This window comes from Cupressus sempervirens, chromosome 6, assembly GCF_028749045.1.
Source record: "Cupressus sempervirens isolate cs-2001-9-10 chromosome 6, ASM2874904v1, whole genome shotgun sequence".
NCBI lineage: Eukaryota > Viridiplantae > Streptophyta > Pinopsida > Cupressales > Cupressaceae > Cupressus > Cupressus sempervirens.
Window position 1 is genome coordinate 117,169,032 of NC_143123.1, and position 24,580 is coordinate 117,193,611.

Genomic DNA, 24,580 nt, shown 5'->3' on the forward strand with positions numbered 1-24,580 from the left:
CCAAATCATTATTAATCACATTGCTTGTTTATACGGCAAGAATACCCTTTCTTATCTGGCTCAAGGTAGTGCACTTGCGCACACACTCATCTATGTTTTGGGATTTGACCATTAAGACATGCCACTTCAAGAGTCTAAACAGCCCTCTGACATAATTCATGAGGAGCTTGCAGATCATTATGCCACTTCCATTTGAATGGTCCTCTCCCTAAACTTGCTTGTTGACACTTGCACACTTCAAACCTGCCTTTTCTCAAGTAATGTAATTGCATCAGTTACTCCTATTCATGGTATATGGGAAAAACTTGTTTATGTAGCAACATGTTGAAGTCTTCCCACTTGGAAAACAATGGCAATTTACAAAATTACCAAAAGTGTGCACAGCTTTCAAACAATGTAAGAGCATGCCCAAAGTTCTTCAAGCTCACAAGAGATATCTGTTTATGATAGGATGATTGAGAAAGACTGAAAATACATTGATATATAACACACATTGGTCAAGCTCTTTGTGCTAATCTTTGTGTCAAAAAAATTGTAGTTCTACTAAGCCTTGCTTCCTCAAAACAAAAAAATTAGGTTGCCCAATTTCAAGTTGTTTTCATACTAGATACAGCAACCATTGCATGTTGTGAACTCCATGATGTATCTTTCTATCTCCACCACTTTCCTTGCTAGAAAATAGGCATAATCTCATTTCCCATCCTTTCATAGGTATAGTCTTCTACCAGTCTCATAAGTAAGACAATGCGATCCAGTCCTCAACTAAGAAGTCAAACTTCAATTTCCCCTTATCTACCACTCCCATATATGTCACTAGGATTTTGCTCTAACTTATTTTACTATCTTGTTGGGTATTGAGTCCTTTGTCACTTAAAACCATCAACAAATCTAACCTACAAGCTGGCAAGATCTTAGCTCTAATAGCACTGTAATGTCTAAATTTGTATTTTTCAATGATAATAACAGATGAATATAAATAATAACTCCAGCAAACTACACCAAATCACACCAAAAAAACCAGCTAATCAACACCCAAACTTGCATAAATGAATCAGTACCATGCGCAACTTTTGTATTAATATAATTTTAATTATTACAACAGAATGTTTTTGATACAGGAGCATCCTAGGGTAGTTGGCAATCCTGTATGTTGGTGATGCAAGAGCATCAAGCTTGGATTTTGTGGACCCTATGTTTCACGCGGTTGGAGTTATGTTTGAGGCCTGTTGGTGGACCTTGTCCTATGTGTGCATTATGATTGGATGGATCGTATTGGAGTTAGAGCTCTTTTGGTGGTTGCTGGTAACGTGTTACTCATTTTCTGGGCGGACCTTGAAGATTGTTTCCACAAGCTTCAATCCATGGGAGTTGGCTTGTGCAATCTTAGATATGGATCATTGGATAGCATGTGGACCTATGTCTAAGACCGCGTAGGTTTATCTTATCTTATGAGTAAGTTATCGTCTTAATTATCGATTCTCTGCTGAAATGGCCGGATGCTGGTTCTTATTCCTCTGGATGCTTGGGTGCGTTAGGATGTTGCATGGATTCTCCTTGAAAGCACATCCTGGGACTGTGGGTTCTTGGTGGATGCACTGCAGCACATCCAGCAAGAATCCACAGGTCCAGGATGTGCTTCCAAGGAGAATCTGAGAAACATCCAGGCCCATCTAGAAAGCACCCACAGCCAAAATACCTTTTAGATGTTAATTTTAGCATGTATTTGTTTACCGCATAAGTTAATTAAGAATTGCACACAGATAATGGATACGAACATGAACAGCAAACAGCAGAACTCTTATTATTATTCGCATATGCCCATAGTACATTATGCATCCATGGTAAGATCTATGATTACAATGCTTCCCGAAGGGGTTATAAATACTTTCCGAAGAACTTTCCCGAAGGAGTCCATTGGCCAGATACATTATGCTCGCTACAAACTATTTACCCGTCGGCTACATAACAAGACTTTTTCCGAAGGGACCCGTCAAAAACAGAATTTCTTTTCCGAAGGGACCCATCAGTCAATACACAATTTCTACCGACGACAGTATTTAATTGATGATGATGAGAATGTGGATTTTTTTGAGAATCCTTATGATTTTGAATGACTGAATTTGATTAATGAATTTGAAGTTGAACTATCAATGGTGAAGCATCATGCTATGGAATGGTTTATTTTTGTATATTTCTTGCATTTCTTTGCGTATATATATATGGACGCATCCAAAATCCCCAAAAAAAAAAAATCGTGCATCTGCGCATCAGCACCCCGCACCCACATCAACATCAGAATCAGCATTGGTAACTCAGGTTATTGTTGTAAACTTGGGGCCTTTCCTAAGTGTTATGTAATCTGTTAGGCCAACTTATGGCTTGAGTGTTTATTTAATGTAATTTGCTAAGTCGACTTGTGGCTTGGTTTGGTATAAGTAGAGGGTCTTGTGATGTCTAGAGTCATTCAATCAGTTAGGGATGAATCATTAGAGCATGGAGTAGCTAGGAGCATCTTGAGGAATGATAGCTAGGAGGTGGATCTTCACATATGAGGATTCAGTTGTATTCTTATTTGTATTGGCCATAACCCAGAAGGCCTTACAGTCAGGCATGTTGGATGTAAATCTTATGATTCTATTATGAGAATTGGTGTTGTTTTGGATCTAAGTCTTTGTGTTATTGTTTATATTCCGGTGTGTGGTTACTTGTTGGGGACTACGTCATCTCCTTTGGAGGTACACATGCCTTCCACGGCATCAAGCGGTATCAAAGTGAAGGTTTGATTTGGTTGGTGATTGTTAGAGCGTGATTACAAAGATTATGTGCACTTCTTATTGCAGATCCGTATTTCTAGAGTCGTGAAACCCTTCTCTATTGTTCGTCCAAAGTGGTGGGTTACAATCTTACTTGCAAAGAAAATGGGTTTGTCACAAGGTGCTCGGATAGTATTTGTCGCATAGTTTTTGAAGATCTTGGAAGATGCCTCTGAGAAGATTTGACGCTAGGCCAATCGCAGATCTTTATGATGCGGTGGAGACTAAGGTTTCAGATCTAAGATGGAGTTGATGAGGAATGATATGGTCATTGAGATCATGAGAGTTATAGTTGGTGTACTAAGGAATGTGGGTACGGATGACAGTTATGAGGAAGTTGCTGAAGAATTTGAGGTTGTTGGATCTAGTGGAGAAGACAAAATCAATCAGATGGAGAGATCTATGGAAGACAAAACTGGTCAATTGCATAGATCTGGAGCTCGGTTAAAACTAAAACATGAGATGGAGATTTCTAATTTCTCAGGTACTTTGAATCTCAAGGTCTTGATTGATTAGATTGGTGATCTAGAAGACTTGTTTGAGTTAGAGGATATTAAATATCTGCTCACAATGAGGTTGGCACAAACTAAGCTGAAAGGACATGTTGCTTAATGGTGGAATGAATTGCAAAGAGATAGAGAAGAGGATGGTAAGATGAAGATCACTAGGCGGAGATTGATGGTGACAAACTAAAGGCTAAGTTCATTCCTGTTGATTATGAACTTGAATTGTTTAAGAGATTGCAAAATTTAAAGTAGAAGTATATGACTACAAAGGATTATACCGAGAAATTTTACAAGTTAACTATTTAATCTAGACATAGAGAACTTTCTAAAGATTCTAAGGAAAAGGTAACTAGATATATTAAGAATTTGAGATTCAATATCCAGGATAAGATTGGTATGTTGAAGGTTGATTCGATTAAGGATGTTAATCAGTGTGCTCTGAAGGCAAAAGATAAGTTGAAGAGGAGTTCAAGATAATTCCTGAGGGAAAGAGAAGCATGAACACTTGATGAAGGATAAACTAATTGTTGAGGATGAACTGAAACCTATTGAACCGAGGAGAAGAACAGGTAGAGGAGGATTTAAAGGTACTTGCTACAAATGTGGTGAAGGACATAGGTCATTTGAATGTTCCAATGCTAACAAGAAGGTCGGTGATAAAAGGGTTGTTGTGGTAAACGAGCCTGAGGTGGAGAATAACTTGTTGGTTCGATGAGTATTGCTTGGTAAAAAGATGTTAGAACCTTGTCATGTTAAGTTTTCAGATTTTAGGGCAGAGAATGGTGAATAATTATTTACACATTATGTTTTGGTGTGTTCATTATTCACCACCCCAACACACACACACACACATATATATATATATATGAGATGAAGAGTTGCGTCTTCCAAAGGACATGACACTTCAAATGGGGCCAATTAAGCTTTCCCACTTAATTGAATTATCATATAATAAAATAATATATTTCATATTATTATTATATTGCCATTAAATATGTAGCTACTCTTGGCTTACATTTGCATATTTGCATATTTATTGTTGATCTTTGTCGTAAAGGCCATAAACATTAACACTCCCTCTCGGACTTGAGAAGAAGATCAACCAATAAGTCTCAAGTCTATAAAAGACCTCAACTTCTCTATCTTCACAATTGGTAGAGGTACCAAAAACATAACTTCAATAGATCTCAAATCTATTATATATCCCATACATCATCTCATGATGTAAAACTCATGCAAATCTCAAAAGATCTCAAAGTCATCATCATATACTCTTAAGTATTAGTCTCTTGAGTCTAACTAACTCAACCGATATGAAATCCATGATATCAAAAGCATTGGCCGAATATCAAGTCCATGATATTCACTAAATGCTCCGAGTAATGGCTTCCTGACATCAAGTCCATGATGTCACCATGTACTCAACCTATGGATCTAAGATCCATGAGTCACAAGGACTCAATTGACATCAAATCCATGATGTCACCCGTATCGGTATCCGGACATTAAGTCCACCAAGTACTAAATCCGACATTAAATCCATGATGTCACCCGTACTAGTATTCGAACATTAAGTCCACCAAGTACTAAATCCGACATTAAATCCATGATGTCACCCGTACTGGTATCTGGACATTAAGTCCACCAAGTACTAAATTCAGCATCAAATCCATGATGTAACCCGTATTGGTATCTGGACATTAAGTCCACCAAGTACTAAATCCGACATCAAATCATGAGAATTTTCTGTTTATGTCACTTAGTCCAAATTTATCTCAAAATTAATGGTTTATACAACTAGTTTTAATCTTTAACTCATACTCAGAAATGAATATAATGTAATATCCCTATTAACATTCAACCTTAAATAGAAAACTATTCTGCTATGTTTAGAGTGCACCTAGAAATGTTTGAATGCTCTTGGAAATGATATCCTTTGACATTTGGTGGCTTCCTCTGTGCACCTCAGAAGTGTTTCACCTTCAATAGTGAATTCCCTCTCAATCAATATTATCAATATTGTTACAAGTTGCTAAACCATCTACTCCCTCTGAAGCCAATTTTATCAACTTCTTGACCTCTTTGAAGATGACAGACTCCCTCTAAATTTGAATTTCATATGTGTTCGTCCTGAAAGTATGTCAAAGATAGATTACGAATAGTTCATAAAGCTAAACTATCTCAAACACAAATACAAATGATAGAAGCATACACGATTTATTTAAAATTCATATGGATAATAAAACATGAAATACTTATCTTTTATGAAATTTCAAAGTATTTCTTTTCGTAAGATGAGCCCATATAATATTGTTAAGAAAGTTAGCAATTGAGTAATGAAATGTCTGCATTGAGACTATATATATATATATATATATATATATATATATATATATATATATATATATATATATATATATATATACACACACACACTAATAATAATGCAATAGTTAAAATCTGGTTATATGCATAAACAGTAATAGACAGGTGTATATATATATATATAGACACACACACACACACACACTAATAATAATGAAATAGTTAAAATCAATATATATATATATATATACACACTAATAATAATGCAATAGTTCAAATCTAGTTATATGCATAGACAGTAACAGACGGGTGTTAGCTTTAATAAAGTCTGTTTATCTCCAAAGATCATGTTTATTGTTAGTTGTTTTAAAACACCCGATAACAATTAAGATGACGCCTTAATCCCTATGCGATCTTTGATATCAGGCAGTAATGAATTACTATGTTTAATGATCTTAACACACCGATTGGTGTTTGATTATATGAATCGGTATGTGTTGAAACATGTACTTGTGACTCTATCATGTCATATTTCAACATATATTTATATTTGTTTTAATTCCATTCTCAAATCATATCAATAACAACATGCATACTGATTTGGAAGGTCATTGTAGTCACAGCAAACATATATATATCAGAATACAGAATATCTCATATATCAAAATACATAATAAATACCTTGATAAGTCTACACCAAACACGATCGATTAAACTTTTCAAATATCATGCATGAATCAACTTTTATATGATTGTTGAATCTGCAATGGATGTGCCCCCGCATTCTCTGTTCCACGTCACACTTCCTTTCACCCTGTCAATACAACTTTTACAAAACAATGAACCAGAACACAGTTCCCCAAAAACTAGCTATTTGCTTTGCTTTGATGTAGCAATTAGCATGCCCCCTTCTCAAATGAGAGGAAACCAATATGACTCAAGAAAGATTTCAATCTTCTTGTTTATGCAGTCTAAATCAAATTTCCACAACCATTACCATTTAACAAACTTTAAAGCAGATTTCATAGCCTCATTTGGTCTACTACATCCATGGTGGAAGACTACAAGCAATCAAAGAGCCCCCGCCTTTGCTAGAAATCATGTAGTTCAATCTCATGTGACAAAGACATCCTTGGGTTTGGACAAATTGACACCCCCTCAACCTAAGTCTGAGAAATTGAAAATTGGGCACCTTCATCCCAAACCCACGATCTCATATAGGCAACAAGCTCATTCTCTACAACCCACATAGCACCCTGGTAGCTCGTTCATTTACTATGACATCCACAGTCAGACTTTGTAGGCCCTCATATTTGCCAGACACTTGATGTGAACGCTTTTCTCTTATCTTCTTACTGTGGTTGTTTGAACTGCTTTCGGGCTTATAAGGCCTTGCTATTTACAAAAGACAACCCATCGACAAGCAATATTCCAATCATGCGAAAAGCATCGATAGAACCTCCTCAAATGCCACTCAAGATTTAGTAATCAAAATAATTTTGTAAGTCCTACAACTCAATTTACTGACATACTCTATTCTGCACAGTGAAATGTCTGCAACAATATTTCCTCCATAACTTGAACTCGATTGACTGTATGGACATGCGCACTTGTCTACATCATCAGGATGACATCATTAATCTGTAGTTAACTACTCAAGAGGATATTCCAAAGTAATATTCCATTATTAGTAAATCTCATCGTGTTGCTGTAACATTGTCCAATACTTAGACAATTTTCCATCACAAGCAATCATAGCTATACTATAAAACATATGTTGCCATAAATGACAACCACATATCTCATTTTATTTGACTGATCGACCATATTGCCAACGATCTCCCCCTTTGGCATTGATGGCAACATTTTGGAAAAATTGGCTAAGTCCCAAATATGTTGTCATACCAAGCCTCCTCAAATGCCACTAACTCTAAGCTGTCTCATACGGTACAGACTATAATTTAAACTACTCTAGCCAGTTGTCATTCTACCTGTTCCAAGTCACACAATTCACTTTTGGTACCCAAAAATTACTACCAAGAGATATGAGAGTTACGAGCAGTTAAAGGCACACTGGGGCTCCTTCAAGATTTCCATAGTAAGCTAGTAAACTCTACCCAGCTTCACAATCTCCAGCAACAAATGTAACTCTTGTCTTAATCAAATGTCACTATAAACAAAGTTTGCTTTCAGAGTGATACCATTATACAAGAATCAATATTCTCAGGCCAATTGGGTGCTCTGGAGAATAGTCATTGTATCTGGGATCCCAACTATGAACTCAACACCCATGGAATTATAATTTCAACTCATTGGCCAATGAAATAATTTGATTAAAGTACCGATATAGTTAACTCAAAATTATTTGATTGAAAATTCTCCTTGCCTTTTCATGCCCCAAATATATAACCTGGAATGGATAACATATCCAACCCCCGGACTGGATCAGCCCCTTCAATACATTTTGAATCAATCGCCAAATTATAGAGAAATACGCCAAGGCATTGATCTGGACTCGCTTGAAATATTACATCAATGCAGTATTGGAAGTTGTTTGTTTCTATCCATGAATCTGAATGGATCTACCTTCAAGCGATTAAGCTTCCCACGAAGGAACTAGTCTCTGATACCATGTTAAGTTTTCAGATTTTAGGGCAGAAAATGGTGAATAATTACTTACACATTATGTTCTGGTGTGTTCATTATTTACCACCTAACACATATAATATACATATGAGATGAAGAGGTGCATCTTCCAAAAGACATGACACTTCAAATGGGGCCAATTAAGCTTTCCCACTTAATTGAATTATCATATAATAAAATAATATATTTCATATTATTATTATATTGCCATTAAATATGTAGCTACTCTTGGCTTACATTTGCATATTTATTGTTGATCTTTGTCGTAAAGGCCATAAACATTAACATGTCAGAGAAGAAATTTGTTCAAAACACGATGTAAGTCTAGAGGTAAATGTTGAAATGTAATTTTAAATAGTGATAGTACTGATAACCTAGTTGCTAAGGAGATGGTTCAGAAACTTGGTTTGAAGAGAGTGAGACGTCCTTGTCCTCATAGGATTAGTTGGTGCAAGATGAACATGCTTTGGAAGTGACGAAGCAGTGTCTTGTTAATTTTCAAATTGGGTAGTATGTGGATCAAGTGTTGTGTGATATTGTAGGCATGAATAGTTGTCATATATTACTCGGTAGACCTTGGTAGTATGATTGCATGGCAGTGCATGATCGTGTCAAGAATGTGTTTACTGTTGAGAAGGGTGGCAGGAAGTTTTCCTTAATTCCTTTGCAAGATGCAGAACTCGGTAGGAGGAACCTAAGTGTGGGTAGGCCAGTCGAGTCAAAGGATTCTCAAAGGGTTAGAGATTAGTGTGGGAAAATGACATGTGGCACACCGAGGACAGATGTAAATTTGTTTGTTGTATGAAAGGATTTGCAGAAGTGGAACAAAGGCAAAAGTGTACGAGTTGATAACTAGGAGGACATGTATGCAAAGAACCAATTTGAGGTTTATGTATTAAATCCCAGAAGATGTTCTTCTAACTAGTGAAAACATCTTTTCACTCCTTGGGTGTCTGATGGAGGATAGTCTGGGGTAGTCGGCAATCTTGTATCTTGCTGATGTAGGAACATCAAGCTTGGATTTTGTGGACCCTATGTTTCACACGGTTGGTTTATGTTTGAGGCATATTGGTGGACCTTGTCCTATGTATGCATAATGATTGGATTGATCATATAGGAGTTATAGCTCTTTTGGTGGTCGTTGGTAATGTGTGCCTTATTTCCTGGGAGGACTTTGGAGATTGTTTCCGCGAGTTTTGATCCACGGGAGTTGGCTCGTGCGATCTTAGATGTGGATCATTGGATGGCGTGTAAAGCTATGTCTAAGGCTGCGAAGGTTTTTTTAATCTTATGATTTAGTTATGGTTGTAAACTTGGGGCCTGTCCCAAATGTTATCTTGTGGCCTGGGTGCTTATTTAATATAAGTAGTTATTTAATGTAACTTACTAAGCCGGCTTGTGGCTTGGTTTGGTATAAGTAGTGGGCCTTGTGATGGCTAGAGTCATTCAATCAGTTGGGGATGAATCATTAGAGTGTGGAGTACCTAGGAGCATCTTGAGGGATGATAGCTGGGAGGTGGATCTTCGCATATGTGGATTGAGTTGCATTCTTCTTTGTATTGGCCATAACCCAAAAGGCCTTACAGTCAGGCATGTTGGATGTAAATCTTATAATTCTATTATGAGAATTGGTGTTCTTTTCGATTTAAGTCTCTGTGTTATTGTTTATATTCCGTTGTGTGATTACTTGTTGGGGCCTAGGTCATCTCCTTTGGAGGTACACCTGCCTTGCACTGTATCAGTTTTAATATGACAGTCATTACCAACATTTGAAGCTAACAATGAGTGTTGCACTGTATCAGTCTTAATATGACAGTCATTACCAACATTTGAAGCTAACGATGCTCAACTCATATGCATTGCCAAATAAAGCATAAAAAAATCTCTAATTTTCCACATAAAAGTTTGATATTCCCATGTCATAGAAAGGATTAGGAACAGAAAAAGTACAGCAACAAGTAATCCTACAGCAGAAGACAACAAGAGAAGACACAAACACTGAACTACAACAAACGAACACACACCAAAGAGCTTATATGTCAGGGAAATCTATGAAGATCTGGTGCAATCCTGAATAAGCATGCCCTCTTGAATCAAAAGGTTTACCTCCTCTAGCACCTATAATCATAGATTTTTATCCACAGGCCACAATCCCCTCTAGGTGTTTGTTCATTGAAAGATACTTAAACACAAAGTGATCTAGCAAATAAATTGGTGTCTGATAAGATAATTTCCCAAATGGAAATATTAAAGATTAATGCGCTGTGACACAAACTTAGGCACAGAAAAACACCATGCCTCACTCACAGGGGAAAACAAATTAATATAACCCCTCCAAGGTTGTTGGCCTAACTGAATGGGCACCTGAGCCCAAAGTTTAAAAATTACAAGTTGTGTAATGGCCTTACAAAAAATAAACCATCTTATTGAAAAATGAGTGATTTATTCATAAATCTATATTAATTATGTAACGTCCCTTTCTTGTTCCTGATCAATTTTGCATTGCACTAGCTTATTTCCAGGTTATGTAGGCTATTTGGAGTTGGTTAGGGGCCTCATGATTGCATGTAGAGCTAGTATTTTCAGTTTCAGTGCGTTTTGGCAGCAGTGGTATTTTTACTTTTAGTAAGTTTTTTTTTGGGTACTTAGGCATCCAGTTCAGTTTCAGTCCTACTTCAGTGTGAAGTGGTTTCATTTTGATGCCTAGCTGAATTCTCTATGGTGATGGAAATTATAACTATATTGATAAGTAGGAGATATTTTCTAATGAGTGCTTCACCTCTGTGAACATCACCTAGATCCAATGAGTGCTAAGTGTCCCATTGATTCTCATGAGAGATGGGTTCGGTGAACCACTACTCATGAAATATGGTTCAACGAGTTTACTCAAAAATCACACAGTTAAATCCTGATAGCAATATCACAATAATTAATATTTTCACTTAGGTCTTAAAAGCGACTTCTAAGAATTAAGTGTTAAATGTATTGAAAAGATTGTCTGCAATTTGGACACCTAGGTTGTGTGGGATAATATTGTTTTTAATAGGTTATATGTTGGCCTTTTTCAAGGGAATAAAATATTAAAATACTTGAAATGCCCTATATTTTCCCTCTAAGCTCTATATATTGTGATTCGGGCTGTCAAATCTACATGTTAAGTTTGCACACAAACAAAGATGTTGTCAAAACTAACTTTGGAGTTCTACAAGCTTTTAAAGACGAAAACTTTCTGCAATTTGTCTAGTTCTAGTGGTGAAAGACCCATGCTAGCTGGTTCTTTGTTTCATTCAAAGATTACGCTAGTTTTTGCTTGAGCTTGGCGTTTTGGGTTTGCAAGTTGAAGACTTATGAAGTTTGAGTTGCAATTCTGGATTTTTAGTTTGACTGATAATTTTCACTGATTTGGTTGCAGTTGGCAAACTTAGGGACAAAATTCATATGTGGCCGTACACTTGCAGCCATAGTTGAAAATCTCACAATAATATCTCCTATAGCATGACATATTGCAAAACAAACTCGACATAGATATAATCTCTGTTAGTATCGCCAGCGATTTCTTCATTTTCACGCCCCAATATTATCAAAAAAAATCATGAAATTAGCATGATGTATCAAAAGTTTGAATCAGTGGTAAAGTCAACAAAGGTAGGACAAATCTTTAAACTGAGAAATGAAATTTTTATTGATGTCTGTGGTTGACATAAAATAGCAAGAAAGACCCTAAATGTAATTTATAAGACATCTCCACCCTTAGATAAAAGTAAACTAAAAGAAAATGTAATAATATCCATAAGTGACTAAAAGTTACATCAAGAAAATTTGAAAGAGGATAAAGCAGTTACAGCCTATTTAACTCTGAAGAATCAAACTTAAAACTATCAGCCTTGTATTTAACTCAAAATTTTGATTAATATATGGTAGATATGTCAAATCAGTCTACAAATTTGGTGTATATGTGGGTGTTTTTAAGAATATTTTAAGAAATTATATATTTTTAGATGCTCGATAAAAGTGTCAATTTATTAGCGATTTTTTCGTCGAGTTTTTGGCGATTCCGCGTTTTCCAAATTTGTTGGGCTAGTCAAGATATTGTCTTGTCCGAGTTTTTCAACCTTGCTTACACTCATACTTGAATCCTCATTTTGGCTCACATCTCATAGGGCAATGATTATCTGCTCTTGGGTAGTTGCCATTGTAAATTCCTCAGCTGGGTGACCAAGTTCCATATGCCATTTCCAAGGTTCATTTTGATTCTGATTTTTTTAAATCTGAAATTGCCACTTGGCATGGCTGTTTAACTGCTGAAGTGGCACATGGGATATTTTCTGAGTAAAATATGCCTTTTAGTGGCTGCAATTACCCTCTTCTGAGGCATTTGGGTGTTGAAAAGGCATACTGAAGATAATCCAGCAGTTTGGAGGCATGTTTAGTGCCTTTGAATCATTTTGACGAATCACTCTTGAGATTCTGAATGCTGAGAATTCTGGTACAGAAATCTGATGCTGTTTTACAGTCGATGGAGGATCAAAAAAATGCATGTGGACATTGTTTCTCAGAACTGCATTCATAATAAGCTAGATGCACTGTTTGCTAAGGCATTGGAACCCAATCAGCACCTCTGGACAGTGCTAGGATTGATCAAAAGGGTGAATATCAGTTAGTTTGCAAAATTTCCGCTTCAAGGGATTGCTTCTACAGGTCTATTGGCTTTGAATATTCTTTCATTTTTAGTCAATTTGTATTGTGAACAATGAACAATGTAATGTCCCCTCTTTAGTTCGACGTGGCGTTAATCGTGGATTTGCCTATTCCAGACTCTCGTAGGCAGATGGGGTTGATGAGAGAGTCATTTTTTGGCGTTATTTGGTCATTAGATGGCTCATTGTGCTCTTGGAGATATTATTTTATTTATATTTTATCATCACTTCTTATACGGGGCCTACATGTTATAATTCTAAGTTGAGTTGCACTTTTATTTTACAAAGTTATTTATTATAAAAAGTGCATTATAATAGAATTTTATAATGGATGTTTCTAGAATTTCTTAGTAACTTCTTAGAAAAGGATGTTTGTAGAAGTTCTTAGTAACTTCTTAGGAAAGTAGATAAATAGAGGGCTTGGGATCCCATTTGGATATATCGGATTTGATAATTCTACTACATTTTCTCTTGAGCATTTGTGGCACCATCTAGGTCTGCAAATATTCAGCATAATCTTTGAGAACGATACCTCTCAAGCGATTGCATAATTGAGGAAGTGAAAGACCTTCTGAAGGGTTGCACTTTGGAAGTGGTATTCAGCCATTTCAAGTTGAGCTTAATTTGAATACTCAGACTACCTGAGGGTTTGAGTTTTTGAAAGTAGTCCGAAAAAGCAGGTCCCAAAAAGCAGTTTGAAAAAGCAGATCCGAAAAAGTAGTTTGAAAAAGCAAAGCGAAAAAGCAGATCCGAAAAAAGCAAGTGAAAAAGCAGATTAGAAAAAGCAAAGCAGAAAGGCAGCATTGGAGAAAATTATTACAGTCCTCTACAATCAGGTTCCTTTGGATATTACATGCATTTTTCTTATCATTTAAATGCATATTAGGAGGTAAGGCTATAGGTGAAATGTTATAATAGATTTAAGCATTATTCATGCAGATGTAAGCCAAGAGTCTTGGCCATTTCATACTAGCATTGCAGTTGACATTTTATGTGCAATAAAGGAGACATAAGTTGCTGGTCTGATATAGTGTAATTGAATATGTATTTATTATTCATGATCAGCTTATTAGTTTGCATGCCAATTGTTTGACAAAATGTCCATTGGCTGTAGGTTCTCTTTTTTGGCATAAATAATGTTATAATTTTGCATCCCAAGTGTTTGTCAAAATTACTAGTTGCTGTAGCTGCATATTGCAAGTAGTTTCAGTCACATATATGCATTGATTATTGTCAAAATAAGTTGCACATTCATGTTAGGTCATTATTTAGTCAATTCAGAGTCTACTTGCAAGCATTCTTATTGATGCTAAGTGAAGGAAAGAGCCATAAAAGCAAACTGAAATTTTATATCAGTCATATGGCCCTTGTATGCAAAGTGTTTTCTTGAACCTTTATCAGAATTTTGGGATCAGATTTGAGCAGGGTCATCACAGTGGTATCAAAGCTAGATTATCCTGCCATCCTAGTGGGTACAAACACAATGAAAAGTGGTGATATGACAGATTGGAATGTTCAATCTTTAACTCATCATTATAATTTAAGAAGAACCAGGGCTCGTCTAAACACAGGACAAGAGGAACAGGGAAATCTAGAGGATCATATTGATACAGGTGAACAGGTTATTGGCAATATGGGAGACAGGAATACTAGGGATCCTGGAGAGGACAGATTTTTACAGTTATTAGAGACCTTGGCACAGAGACAGCGATTAGCAGAACAAAGGGCACAGGAACAGAATCAAAGATTGGAGCTTATGATGCAAATGATGGCTCGTCAAATGGGGTTGAATGCTAACATGGGTGGTGGAAATAATCAAAATGGTAATAATCCGAACAAGAATAACCAGGATGGGACACAAAATGGAGGTGAACAAGTTGGGAACAATGTCAGTCATGTACCCCAGCAAGCTAGGACAGTGAGTTCAAGGCCTATGATTCCCACCTTTCCTCCTAGAGCTCCGGAGCAGTCGGAACCAGAGCCTTCGATCACTGATATACAGGATCAACTGAGGAGAGATTGGGAAGCTGGAGGACCAGACTTTACTACTGTAATCACCATTAGGGAGTATATGGATGTGCGGATGAAACATATGCCACGTGGACACAGGAACCAGAATTATGAGCTGCGGAAGAAAGTAGGGAAACTTCAGTTACCATATTATAATGGCTCGGGGAAGTCTACAGCAAGCGCTTGGGTTCAAAAGCTTGAAACATACTTTCAATTGAAGCCTATGCCTGAAGAAGAAGCTATTAAGTACGCAGCAATTCATCTGGATGGGTTAGCACACGAGTGGTGGCATCATGGTATGGTCACTATGGGTCATGCACACATTACCTCATATGTGGAGTTTACAGAGAGACTGATTGAACGTTTTGATAGGAAGGATCCAAAACTCCGTTTCAAGGAGTTAGCTCAGCTTAAACAATGGGGATCATTGGAAACACACATTTCAAGGTTTCAGAAACTTGCAGTGTTAGTAACAAATGTATTTGAACGGAGGATACTGGTTTTATTTATGGATGGGTTAGCGGATCCGTTGAGAGGGTGGATTAAAGCTCTCAACCCTCCCACTTTGCAGGAAGCCATTAAGAAAGCTCGTGACATGGATTCCTCTTCAGCGTCTAAAAATAAATTCTAGGCAACGAGTTTCCCTTCGAGAAAAGATAAGGACAAGAAACCTTTTCATGGAGAGGCTCAGCTACCTAAGGAGGAAAGTAAGAGGTTGGGCAATGAGACACTTAATGACCTGCGTAGGAAGAAGCTATGCTTCTATTGCAAAGGTCCCTATGAGTATGGCCATGACTGTCCTATGAGGCCTAAAGGGAAGGCCAACCAGGCGATGTGGGCTTATTATGAGGGTTCAAATTCAAATAGCTCAGAAAACCATGATGAGGATCCTGATGACGCAGAGGGTGAGTAGGAGATAGACAGTGCAGAGCAAAAGAATGAACTAGAGCTACATTTACAGGAGGCACGTCTGTCTAGTATCCAGAGAGAGGGATCTTTCAAACTTCGGGGAGCCTTGGCTGGGCAAAAGGTTATTACATTGTTGGATACAGGTGCCACGCATAATTTCATTGATGCACGATTTGTGGAGAGGCGTGGACTCATTACTAAGGAGTTTGAGGGACTGAGAGTCGAGGTAGCTAATGGATATACTCTTCGTTGTGACAGGATGGTACGAGATCTACCTTTGCGCCTGAACAACTATGAGTTTAAGGCGGACTATCATGTGGTCAACATGGGTGACATGGACATAGTACTTGGGATGCAGTGGCTACATTCCTTGAAGGAGGTTACCCTGAGACTGGAGGATATGGAGATACGATTCGAGGTAGATGGCAGGACTCATGTGCTGAAGGCTATCCGTAATGGTGATGTGAGGACTATCTCATTTAGGCGGATGGAGAGATTAACCAGGCATAATGATATAGAGTGGGCAGCAATTTGTACTTTGATGCCTACACAGGAGGAGCAGCATAAGGCTGAATATCATCCTGATACTCAAAAATTGAGGATTAAGTACGAGAAGGTATTCAGTGAGATTCCACCAAGCAGGCCACCACACAGAGGCATCGAGCATATTACTGAGCTAGAGGAAAGTGTTAAGCCTGTCATGATCACACCATACTGGCACCCAAAGCGACTCAAGGATGAGATCGAGAGGACCATTGAGGAGTTGCTAGCTATGGGGCACATTCGACCAAGTAAGTCACCTTTTGCATCTTCTATTGTTTTGGTAAAAAAGAAGGATGGAACTCTTCGGATGTGTATTGATTACAGGGAGTTAAATAAGAGAACCATTAAAAACAAGTATCCCATTCCTTGCATTGATGAGTTGATAGATGAATTGCATGGGGCTTGTTATTTCACGAAAATTGATTTGAGATCAAGATATCACCAGATCAAAGTCTGTGAACAGGATATTGAAAAAACTGCTTTCAGATGTCATTGTGGGCACTTCGAGTTTGTAGTCATGCCTTTCGTTTTTTACCAATGCACCTGCCACTTTCCAATCCACTATGAACAGGGTTTTCCACGATTAGTTGAGGAAATTTGTGCTGGTGTTTTTTGATGACATTTTGATCTATAGCCGATCATGGCAGAAACATTTAGAGCACTTGGAGACGGTGTTGAGCATTCTACAGAAGGAGTCCTTGTATGCCAAGGAGTCCAAATGTGACTTAGGGATGACAGAGCTATTATATCTGGGACACATCATTAGTGCAGATGGAGTGTGGATGGATCCTGAAAAGATTCGCGCTATTGTTGATTGGCCTCCACCAAAGAACCTTACACAGTTGAGGGGGTTCCTTGGTTTATGTGGTTTCTATCGTAGGTTTGTCAGTGGCTATTCACGACATGCAGCTCCCATGACAGATTTTCTGAAAAAAGGGGCATTTGTGTGGACTCAGGAGGCACAGGACTATTTTATGAAATTCAAAGATATAATGACGACATGCCCAGTTCTAGCATTGCCTGACTTCAAGAAGCCATTTGAGCTTCAATGTGATGCATCTGGAGAGGGTGTAGGTGCTATACTCATGCAGAATAAGCACCCTATAGCTTATGAGAGCAGGAAGCTCAGAGGTCCCGAGCGTTCATTCAGTATATATGATAAGGAGATGTTGGCCATCATGCATGCTTTAGCCAAATTCAGATTGTATCTTGTAAGTAGCAAGTTTTGTATTAAAACTGATCATAACAGTTTGAGGCATTTCTTGGGACAGTGGGACCTGAATGATCGCCAGCAGAAGTGGGTAAGTAAGCTGCAGGCATATGGTTTTGACATCACATATGTCAAGGGAACTCAGAATGTTGTTGCAGATGCTCTATCTCGAAGGCCACACCTCACTTCTATGGTTCAGATATTAGAGGATTGGCGACACTTGATTATAGCAGAGTATGCCAGGGATACATGGGCCTCCAATATAGTGGAGGGAACAGTGATTGATACCAAATACACAATTGTGGATGATTTGATCATTTACAAGAACAGGATCTACTTAGTCCCAAGATCAACTTAGTCCCAGGATCAAAGGTTAAGCAGCTGATCTTGAGAGCACTTCACGACTCACTGACAGCGGACCATCCTGGGTACTTCAAGACTTACAGGTCAATTCGAGAGCAGTTCACTTGGAAGGGGCTAAAAACTGATGTTTTGCAGTACGTTCGAGAGTGTCTTGTTTGCCAGCAGAACAAACAAGAACACCTATCCGGCAGGGCTCCTATAGCCACTTTCAATTCCTGATAGGAAGTGGGAGTGCATCTTCATGGACTTTATCACGGGTTTGCCCAAGGTACAAGGACGGGATTGTATTTATGTGGTGGTAGATAGATTAATGAAATATGCTCATTTTTTCCCTATCACCACTACATACTCAGCAGCTCAGGTAGCAGAGGTCTTCTTCCGAGAGGTTTTCAGATTGCACGGTTTGCCTCAGAACATTGTGAGTGACAGGGATAGCCATTTCATGAGTCACTTCTGGCAGGAGGTATTCCGGTTATGTGGCACTGAGCTTACACCCAACACTAGCTATCACCCACAGAACGATGGTTAGACGGAGATTGTGAACAAATGGGTGGAAGGGTATTTAAGGAATTATGTGGCAGCTCAGCAGCGAGCTTGGGTCAGGTGGATATATCTTTGCGAGTATTGTTACAATACTACATATCACATAACTATACAAATGACACCCTGCATGACACTTTACGATTATGAGGCACCCAGTTTCTTGGATTTGTTGTTGGGTGACAACTAGGTACCCAGTGCAGGTGAATTATTACAGGAGAGTAAGGATATAGTTGCTACTCCTAAAGACAATATTGCTAGAGCTCAGAACCAACAAAAGCAATATGCAGACTAGAAGAGGACTGAGCGTAGTTTTGAGGTAGATGATATGGTTTACCTCATGTTGCAGCCATACAAGCAATCTACTCTTAAGAAGAGTGGTGCAGAGAAACTCAAGCCACGCTATTATGGACCATTCAGGATTGTCAGGCGAGTTGGCGAGGTGGCTTATGAGTTGGAGCTTCCCACAGACAGTAGAATACACAATGTGTTTCATGTGTCACGCCTCAAAAAGGTGTTGGGTCAGAATGTGGTGCCTTCTGCAGTATTACCTCCCTTAGATGATGAGGGAAAATTGATCTTACTGCCAGAATCCATCCTGGAGAGCAGAAAAAAGCAGCTCCGTAGGAGAGTGATCAGAGAATACTTGGTTAAGTGGAAAGATCTACTTGTGGAGGATGCTACTTGGGAGGGGGAAGCTATTTTGCAGCACCCGGCATTGAGATTGCTTGAGGCCAAGCAATTTCAAGAGGGGCGGACTGTAATGTCCCCTCTTTAGTTCAACATGGCATTAATTGTGGATTTGCCTATTCCAGACTCTCATAGGCAGATGGGGTTGATGAGAGAGTCATTTTTTGGCGTTATTTGGTGATTAGATGGCTCATTGTGCTCTTGGAGATATTATTTTATTTATATTTTATCATCACTTCTTATACGGGGCCTACATGTTATAATTCTAAGTTGAGTTGCATTTTTATTTTACAAAGTTATTTATTATAAAAAGTGCATTATAATGGGATTTTATAATGGATGTTTCTAGAAGTTCTTAGTAACTTCTTAGAAAATAATGTTTCTAGAAGTTCTTAATAACTTCTTAGGAAAGTAAATAAATAGAGGGCTTAGGATCCCATTTGGATATACCGGATTTGATAATTCTACTATATTTTCTCTTGAGCATTTGTGGCACCATCTAGGTCTTCAAATATTCGGCATAATCCTTGAGAACAATACCTCTCAAGAGATTGCATAACTGAAGAAGTGAAAGACCTTCTGAAGGGTTGCACTTTGGAAGTGGTATTCAGCCATTTCAAATTGAGCTTAATTTGAATACTCAGACTACTTGAGGGTTTGAGTTTTTGAAAGCAGTCCCAAAAAACAAGTCCGAAAAAGCAATTCAAAAAAGCAAATTCGAAAAAGCAGTTCAAAAAAGCAAAGCGAAAAAGCAAATCCGAAAAAAGCAAGTGAAAAAGCAGATCAGAAAAAGCAAAGCAGAAAGGCAATATTGGAGAAAATTATTACAGCCATCTCCAATCAGGTTCCTTCGGATATTACGTGCATTGTTCCTATCATTTAGATGCATATTAGGAGGTAAGGCTGTAGGTGAAATCCTGTAACAGATTTAAGCATTATTCATGCAGATGTAAGCCAAGAGTCTTGGCCATTTCATACTAGCATTGTAATTGACATTTTATGTGCAATACAGGAGACATAAGTTGCTGGTCTGATATAATGTCATTGAATATGTATTTATCATTCATGATCAGCTTATTAGTTTGCATGCCAATTGTTTGACAAAATGTCAATTGGCTGTAGGTTCTCTTTTTTGGCATAAATAATGTTAAAATTTTGCATCCCAAGTGTTTGTCAAAATTACTAGTTGCTGTAGCTGCATATTGCAAGTAGTTTCAGTCACATAAATGCATTGATTATTGTCAAAATAAGTTGCACATCCATGTTAGGTCATTGTTTAGTCAATTCAGAGTCTACTTGCAAGCATTCTTATTGATGCTGTGTGAAGGAAAGAGCCATAAAAGCAAACTGAAATTTTATATCAGTCATATGGCCCTTGTATGCAAAGTGTTTTCTTGAACCTTTATCAGCATTTTGGGATCAGAATTGAGCAAGGTCATCACAAACAGATTATGTGTAGACAATTTGTTATTATGCTCCTCAGTGTTGCTGATCTCAATGTTTGCAATATGCAAATGTTCATGACAGAGTCAATGAATTTAGTCTGAAAAGAATTTCTATCAGCAACTTTATTTCATTACATTGTGTTGTATCACTCAAGTTGGCTAACAAATTCATCAAAACAGAAAACCAGGTGTATTTATTCAAGCTAAAAATGGGACATGACACCATACATACTTTTGCTGTGTGTATTTTTGTTATTGCTCCTACCCTCTAATCCTCCTAGCATCCATACAACATGGCAAATGTGAATGGATATTTTGGGCATTAAAAATATTTGAACATTACTGTTTGAGGGTTTGCTTATTTAAAAATTTCCTTTCATGTGGCTTACCACATCCAAGGGAAAGCTCAATAATGGACGATTTTGTTCACATAACTAGCTACTGCCTTCATATGCTCACTTATTAGTTCCATTGATCATGACTCATATTTACAAAGCTGAGATTTATTCATACAAACAAGACTTTAGATTATATATCATAACACTGAAAAGATTAAAGGATGAAAAGATTTTTAAAGGTATACCTTTTTCTTGTTCCAACCTTCTTTAGCGGGTGGCAAAGGCTTTCTTTTCCTGTAATAGGAACATCAAGTATTATGAGAAAGAAGAAAAATGACTCATTAAAATATATATATATATATATAATAGAAGATGCATAAATTATAGTTCTAAATAAAATTCCAAGTACCAACCTGATTCATCCCACATCCAATAAGACTACAATAGTATTAAACTAAGTTACCATATTCACCCCTCTACAGGCAAATTTGACATTTGATTCACAATTAATTTGAAGTCAAGCCCAATTCGTGTCAAATTTGTGGTTTTCCTGATAAATTCCTTGTGGATTCTCGTTTTTGCACACTGGTCGAATCTAGGCGAATGTTGAATCTAGGCGAATGTCTAGCAAATTTGGTGGACGACGGAAGAGCCCGGGCGGAATGACTTTGACTTTGACCAGAAATGTCTTTTAAAATTTTTACTTGTTTTGAAAAAGGCACTTTTTAAGTTTATTATTATAAATATATTTTAGTCTACTTAATTTCCAACTGAACCAACCCTAAAACACGCCCACACCTAACATTTGGCTTCATTTTTAATATTTCATAAATTCGTCCTTCATTCTAAGTTGTTTGAAATGACACATTCACCTTCATAAACTCGTCCTAAGGCAGCAATTCACTCTAACATTCAAAGTTTTGAGGCTGAGGCTAAGTGATTACTTCTGACTCTTGAGAACAACAACAGAGGAAGCTTTGTGTTTGTGTTTAATCTTTAATAGCAGAGAGAGAGGCAATGATATTTACTGCAACTCCAGATATCAAAACAAAGGTAGGCAAATATTATAATATTGCATGTTGATGCAACTTGTTTATGCATCATAGTTTGATACTAGAACTAGATACGAATAGCATTCTGAGATTCTAATTTCTCTTAAATTTGAGATTATAATTTCATTGCTTTTGACATTCTTGGATTTGAACTGTTCTTATTTTTTTCATTCTACACTTACTAATAGATACTAAGAATCCATCACAGTTTGACAATGTGTACATAAATGAGTTTTTTTTCATTTTTTACTTTTTGTTTTAGTTGTTGTGTATTGTTTTGTAGATTCTATCATGGCTGCAAGTGCTTATGTTGCCAATAATCCCCACTTCAAAATCGACAAATGTTCCCCACTTTGGAAACATGTAATTCGACCAATGTCGGGTGGAGGAGGTTATGTGTGGATTTGTAGCCACTGCAAGAAGGAATTTAGTAGCTCTTACAGTAGAGTAAAAGCACATTTGTGCTTTATTCCTCAAAAGGGCATCAAATTTTGCACTAGGAAGCCAAGAGTAAACGGAGTGCTACCTAAAACCTTCCTTCTGAATCACGTTGTAAACAAATACATTCAAGAACAAAAGCAAGCAGAGGAAGCTGTTGGGAGAGCAAATTCTTCACATCCATTGGAAAGTGGTAGGCCTCTAGAGAAAGGAAAAACATCATCTATGTCTTCAACTACCACTCCTAGTGAGCCACCTGCAAAGGACCATCCATTCTTGCATCCTCCTCAACAGCAGATTGTAAGCAAGAGAGTAGTGGGACCCTTGGAATCATCATTCCAAAATGAAGCTAGAGACATTGTTGATCAAGCCATAGCCAAATGTGTTTATGCAAATGGATTGTCATTTAATGTTGTTCACTCACCGTATTGGCAATACATGATGAGGGCAGTTAATGAGGCTCCTGGGTTCATTGGCCCTGGTTATGAGAAGATACGCACCACTTTATTAGATCATGAGGTGGCTCCTGTAGGGAATACCACGTTGCTCATCAAGGATCCATGGGTCGAAAGAGGTGTGACAATAGTATCAGATGGATGGAAAGATGCAAGGAACCGTCCTTTGGTGAATACAATGTCTACAAGAGGTGCAATGTTTCTAAAAGCTACGAATTGTGAAGGAGAGGTAAAGGATGGTCCTTTCATTGCAAACATTCTCATCCATGCTATCGAGCAAGTTGGCCCTCAAAATGTTGTTCAAGTAATAACCGACAATTCGAAGAATTGTAGGGTTCTCGGCTTATTGGTTGAGGAGCGGTATGAACACATTTATTGGACACCTTGTGCTATGCACTCACATAACCTAATGCTGCGAAAAAATTGGCACTAAGGTTGAGTGGATAAAAAAATGTATGAAGAGGCACAAGAGATCCAAGTGTTTGTCACAAACCACCATATGACGCAAGCCATATTCAGACAATTCTCGAAATTGGAGCTTTTGAAGGTAAGTTGAATTGTTTAAAATTTAAACATGTTTAAGAAATCTAATCTCTTTAGTAAACTTTCAATGTTTTCAAATTTTTAACCTATTATTGTTTTGATTTTAAAACAGGTTGCTGAGACCCGCTTTGCCTCCAACACTATTGTGTTGAGATGCCTTGTCAAGGTTAAAGACACATTGACTAGAATGGTAACTATTGCTAATTGGAGCGTATGGAGGCAATCTAATAGTGCCAAGGCAGCTGTCATAAGGGGATTGATACTAGATGAACCTTGGTGGGATCGTGTTGAGTACCTTCTGAAGATCACTGAGCCTATATTGAGTATGCTCCGATACACTGACATGGATAGGGCTTGCTTGGGTGAGGTATATGATGACATTGACTCCATGATTGAGGACATTAGAGCAAGATGTTGATGAAATGTTCTTCAAGGAGCTACAACTAATCATGGTAGAGAGGTGGAAAAAAATGACTACCCCTTTGCATCTATTTGCCTTTGCATTGAGCCCCAGGTTCTATAGCCAATCGGTCCTCAAGAGGAGTACCAATAGAGTTGCTCTATACAGAGATCCTGAAGTTGCTCAAAGGTACAAGGCAGCCCTTTGAAGACTCTTTCCTAAGCACCTACGACCTACAGTGAGGTCTGAATTTATAAATTTCACGAGCAACAATGATTGTGGTCTTGACGCTCTTGAAGACAGAACAATGATGATGCTCATAAATGGTGGTACTTCCATGGACAAAGATACCAACACTTGCAGCCCATTGCCATCAAAATTTTATCATAGGTAAGTTCTTTAATCTTAAGATTCTAATTTCTAGTTTCTTGTTGGTAAATATTAAAAACTCTAATTTCTAGTTTCTTGTTGGTAAATATTCAAAATCTAATTTCTAGTTTCTTGTTGGTAAATTTGCAAATCTTGATAGGTTGCTAGTTCATCATCATCTAAGAGGAATTGGAGCACATACTCCTCCATCCACTCAATAAAACGCAACCGACTAAACTCCAAGAAAGCAAATAATTTGGTGTTTGTGCATTCAAACTTGAGGCTCAC

The 24,580-nt window shown here is 37.6% G+C and overlaps 1 protein-coding gene across 1 annotated transcript in view; it reads right to left on the reverse strand.

Annotated features, from left to right (window-relative positions):
• The window catches only part of LOC149551491 (ubiquitin-like-specific protease 1D), a 180,226-nt gene that overhangs the window by 134,794 nt on the left and 20,852 nt on the right, over window positions 1–24,580 (reverse strand). Inside the window, exon 4 of the mRNA XM_089786986.1 lies at window positions 21,281–21,329. Within this exon, the coding sequence (XP_089643112.1) occupies window positions 21,281–21,329 (49 nt within the window). The remainder of the gene's footprint in view (window positions 1–21,280; window positions 21,330–24,580) is intronic.